This window comes from Opisthorchis viverrini (assembly GCF_000715545.1).
Source record: "Opisthorchis viverrini unplaced genomic scaffold opera_v5_130, whole genome shotgun sequence".
In the NCBI taxonomy this organism is placed as follows: Eukaryota; Metazoa; Platyhelminthes; class Trematoda; order Opisthorchiida; family Opisthorchiidae; genus Opisthorchis; species Opisthorchis viverrini.
In genome coordinates this window covers 1,095,357-1,100,767 of record NW_008751788.1, presented here as the reverse complement: position 1 = coordinate 1,100,767, position 5,411 = coordinate 1,095,357, and the positions used below count along the sequence as shown (strand labels likewise).

General features: G+C 43.7%; 1 protein-coding gene across 1 annotated transcript; it reads right to left on the bottom strand.

Annotated features, from left to right (window-relative positions):
- Positions 1-2,061: 2,061 nt before the first annotated feature.
- Positions 2,062-4,365, bottom strand: T265_06400 (hypothetical protein; the record flags this gene model as incomplete). Its single annotated transcript, XM_009171648.1, has 3 exons — positions 2,062-2,442; positions 2,976-3,604; positions 4,335-4,365. The coding sequence occupies 3 exons, from the start codon at positions 4,363-4,365 to the stop codon at positions 2,062-2,064; spliced, it is 1,041 nt and encodes a 346-aa protein (XP_009169912.1).
- Positions 4,366-5,411: the final 1,046 nt, after the last annotated feature.

Below are 5,411 nucleotides of genomic sequence, written 5' to 3'. Positions count from 1 at the left end.
TTATCATTGACCCAACCATTCGACATGAGAATTTGCTTCACCTAGGCATTATCAGCACACAGAGCCGCGAGAATTCAGGAGGCGTGAACCGCATCGGATTCTACCTAACCTTTTAGACGGCGCTCCTTTCATATCAGTTAATCTCTGTTTGTGAAGGCGAACATCCATCTTTTGACCACCCTTTTTCATCTTTTCACCCTAAACATACCTTAAATTCGCTTTATTTGCCGAAGAGACTTTGTGACGTTATGTGGTCATATGCCACCACTGTGGACAGGCCAGCCCGGTACCAAAAGTTACCACCGCATCTCAAACAGGACCATCTACCAGTGAAAGAAAGAAGGCCTTCGTCGCGGAGTCATTTATTAGAAAATGCCAAGTGCACAGTTACAGACTATTGGACAGGGAAGCAAAACTCTCATATGTATCTTGTTTACAAAAACTGAATATCCATCTTCTCTTCCCTGGATATTCACTGACTGTTGCTCAATTCTAAGCAGATGCCACAAAGAGACTCCACAAATTCCGCAATAAATCTCACTTTTCAGGAGATGCAATGATAATTTAGGAGAAAGCATACTACTCGCATGCCTCCTCCGTCAGGAGTATCACCGTTACACCAGTATTTCGGTTACATGTAAATAAAAACCAATCAAAGGAGCAGCCGAACGCTCGTCGGCTCAGGCTGTCTTACATGGAACCGAGGCTGTTCTTGATTGCTGTTCAAAACCACCCTAACGGATTGCAACCTGAACATCTGTTGTGCATACTAGTAAGAGTAACTTCGTTCGATACGCACTCACGTGTACGATATGACGATTAGGCATTGTCACTGGGTGCTTCAGATATCTCAGTTCTTATTTCACCTAAAGATGCAATACGTTTCGTTGCGTATGGCGATGACACATCTTTAACGCACGAGATGGGATGTATACCTATAGCTTTTCATGTTGAGGTCCACTGACAACACTTCAGACCGATTCGGACTGAACTCAAACGACCGCTGTGTAGCCAATTCATATTTATGGTGAAGCGAAGCCGATCTATGGTGAAAAACCGACAAACAGTGTACAGTTACTTCATTCTTAAAGCGAACAATCAGCAGTGCGCATCTCACGAGACTTCAGGATGTCTCAAACCAGTGACCTACTGGCCAGTGGTTCGAACAGTTAACCGTTCTACCGCGTGGGAATTATGAGCACAGGATACAGCATCGAGTATCCATCACTCACTCAAACCAGACCACATGGTCAACTGGTTCCTCGAATGACCATTCCTCAGATAGAAGTTTAACTCATCGGGTGAGTAAATTTTAGAGTTATCTATGAATATGTCGTTTTTCAAGTGAGGTCAATCTACGCTGAAAGCCTTTTCAGAATAAACTGTCTTCAGATATGGGACGAAATCTCCGTTAATATTCCCCAAGTCTTAGCCCGCAATCAAAAACCACATTTCTTTCAAGGATTTCCCCTTATTTTTCTCCCAATTTATTTCGCGCACCGTCTCATTTTCTTCTATTCAAAAGCGGCTTTCCCAGTGACCTGACAGTAAGCTGAAGCCGCGAAAATACCATGTATTATCTCGTCATTTCCCGCCACGTAATGGTTCGTCTCACTTACTTCAGCAGCCAGTGTGTGATCGCAAATGATCATGAGAGCTGTTCAGGTACCAGTGAAAACGTTTATGCGAGCTGTTCAGGTACCAGTGAAAACGTTTATGCGTCACACGCCTCGAACCATCTGGGTTCAACTTACCTTCGGATTTGTAACCCACCGACTGATTTTAGAAACGGTAGCCCAAAGTACAGCAAGCAATCAATGCGCTCCAGACGTTTTATTGCAACAACCATCTACTGAGATAATAATAAGTAGCACAAAATCGTCTGGATGGCATTTGGGAGCGCTAACTCAGCGCGCTAGGGCGCTCATTTTTCCAGGATATATCGTTCACATTCGACAATTTCGCCAACTGTAAAGTGCGGTTTTTGGAAGAATTTTTGCTGCCTGTAAGACAGGAGTAAGTATCACATGGCCAACTAGGAACTTGTCGGATTCCGAACGATTATACAGTTTTGTGGAGTTTTGGCAGTTCTCCTCGACAGAGTAGTTGTGCGGATGCTTTAGAGTACCCAGTGGTTCTGGGAACATAATGGTTTGATTCCTGTAAATGAAGCTCCGAATTTGGCGAGGTTGAATGCAGAACTTTTTTCGGACAGCCCATCAGTTTGTCTGCCGAACTTATCGGGTCCTCATACTGCAGTTCCTTTGTCCTTGCAAGTAACTGGTGTTCGTCCCAGATGACTGTAAAATCGTTGGCCTGAACAACTCCTCCGACTGATGTTGTTGGACTGAAAAGCTGTGGAGATGTCGAATCGCATATCCGTGAGCTGTCTTCTCCGACTCGCTTCAACTTGTAACGATGATTTTGAAACCAAATTTTGACCTGTTCAGAGTCAAAAGAAAAATTAAAAATGTCGTTCTAAGTGATTCAGGGGAAATAAAATGGTTGAAAGTGGTAAGGAATCTAATAAGATGAGGACACCTTCTTGGAATAGAATTCATTTCAAGATTATCCTATCAAAAGCCTATTGAAGTGCGCCAAAATGTAGGTTACTTCGATTACAGCTCAAGCTAATGGTGTAAGCAAACTAAGGTCAGGTAGTCAGCTCTAATCGGAAGATGAAATTAAATGTTCTGTGTAGTTAAACTGAAGTGTGTGGATAATACAGGATTCAAACTGTCCATAAGTGGAAGCACTGACGAAAACGGAACGCACTGGGAGCAACAGTGCAACCAGGAAAGTAGTGAAAAGTTTAGTTATGAGTACTGGTTATTCATAAAGCTGTAGCCGTCATACTGACCAATGGCATGACGAGGTATTTCCACGCAATCGACAATTGGTTCATATTGTGATTAGCTACTTATAAGCATATCAGTAGGCAAAAGAAATCACCCAAAAATATGGCCAGAGCTTACCTGAGTTGGCGTCAAGTCCAGCATTCTGGCAAGCTGTTCTCGTTCTGAAGCTGTAAGGTAGCGTTGCCTGCTAAATCTCTGTTCCAGTTTGTATGTCTGAAGTTTGCTGAATAGTACACGTCTTTTTCTTCTCTTTGAATTGTACAAACCGGTTTGGCAAGTGTCGCTAGGTTCCTTCGTGATGGGGTTGGTGTTCGCCTCACCCATCGATTCATTGTTACATGCGTCTAAAAACCGTTTCATGCTCAACTCATGGTGCAACCTATTTTTTACATCTCCTTCAACTGCCATAGACGAGTCTTCGTTCGTCCCACTGAACGGATTCACCGTAGGTGTTGTTGAGATGAAAGTTGACATTGCTTTGCGGTGCTTTTCAGCCATTTCAAAATAGATTCTTGCGGTAGAATCAGGTGTCTGTTTTTCACATTCGGACATTAGGTATGGCCAAGATGGATACAGGCCCGCCAACCAAAGCTGCGCCAGCCTCTGTGCATTTGCATGGGTCGTCGCAGTGACATGACAAACACTGCTCAGCAGTTGTTGCCACGCCTTGCTGCACGGGGTGTTCGGAAACGAGACTTCCGGCGTCGTTAAATCAAGGGACTGTTCCTCGGATGTTCCTTCATTATCTGCAAGAAGTGAATGAAAGGTTTGAACTTAAACTTGGGGCTTCAAAATTTGAAGCAAACAAGACAGAAGTCAGGAAAGCATGAAAAAGTACCTACCATTGGGGACGCACTCGTGCAGTAGCTTTAGAGAGAGAAAAGAGGTTGAGAGAACTTGAAAATGTGTACTGCGATACACCGTTAGGTGCGTGAGAAAAGCCAGAATGCATATATTCATTGAGTAAAATGTTTTAGATCAATCTTCAGGATTATTTCAGCATGGGAGTGCTTGACTTATCCACAACAGTATGACAATACGAAGCATCATCTAACGCAGTTACAGAATAACCACCTAAACTAAGTTAAGTACACTTCACACCGAGGCAATCTCCGAATAGGCAATGCCTCCAAGAAAGAAGTGTTTTCGTTTCTTTGGTTTAGTTTACAACTAGAATCCTTCTCACAAGCAATGACAGAAGGTGAAGCCTGCATCTTCAGGTCTATTGACCCTAATCCCCTCATAGAACGTTGGTGTTATATCATCTGAACAATCGGTTGTGGAACCTTTCTATGCGCATTGCAACAACTCGTCGGGTTTTCACTGTTGCAAGGGCGTGATTGATCTGCAAGCGCATGCACATCAAACAGTTAGCTGACAAAGCTCTCAAGAGCGTTTCTTCTCTTGTCTCAAATAAAGCGACCATTTTGTATCGAAAACTCTAGTTCATGTAATGTGAACAGAAAAAGCAGACACCTGGGGATGAACTCGAACCACTGACATCCATTTGGCTATGTCATCAGCAGCCTAACTGGCAGATTGCTCATCTAACAAGCGGGAGTTCGGTGGTTTGTGACCACTTCATGTAGTTGTCTTGTTGTTCGTTTTTCGTATGCACCACTATGAAACATTATTAAATTCTCTTCTACCTTGTGTCAGTGCGTTTGGTGCATTGTAGAGGTTACGCACGAAGTGCATTAAGCACACTGACAACCTTCGGTCATAGGTCCATTGGGCAGATACATTGAAGATCAATCGTGATAAACATGCACATAATTGTGACAAAGTTCTAATCCGACCATAAAGCAGGGTTTATCAACCTATCTAACATGAATTTTTCTTTAAAAAATGGAACTCTTCGACCACCTTTTAATGCAAGCGGGTTTCTTCCACCTTGAAGTAACCGTTGTGTTGCAAGGGCGTCCGTTTACTGCCATGTGTTCCGTCTGGTGTTAATCTATAGCCACACTCAAAATCAGGCAGTGGAAGAATTTATAGAACGAAAAGTTTCCGTTGAGATTCAATCGATGAGTGGAATAGATGGTGATAGTTTGGATGAGAGATGAGCCATTCGCCGACAGGTTACGGAGATGTGGTCCGAACGATGCCGAATCCTTCCAAGTTACTGGATGACTGCTGTTTGTTCACTTTGCCAAAATGCATCATTGGTTCACAGCAGAATGTGTCTTCACCATGCCCACACACGGATGCGGTTGTTCTTGTTGTTCTCTCTCTCTCTCTCTCTGATGAATCCACTCGTTTATTGCCTTGGTTGTCAAGCCGCCTGGCGTCTCCTAATACTACTGCCCAACTTGAGTTGATGGGTCTTGACCCCTGAATCCACAGAGGTGTGTATGGTACGAAATTGCAGGCGACCTCGCCCACTTCCCTGACACGTAACAGTAGCAGTCATCCGTAAAGGGCACAAACACAGTCGATTCGTCCTCACATCAGTCCTGACTCATGTCCGGTTATGGCCTTAGACCGTCCGCCATATTTTAGCCATATTTTACAAATGCGCTCCGCCTTCTGCCTGATTTCAAAGCTATGAAG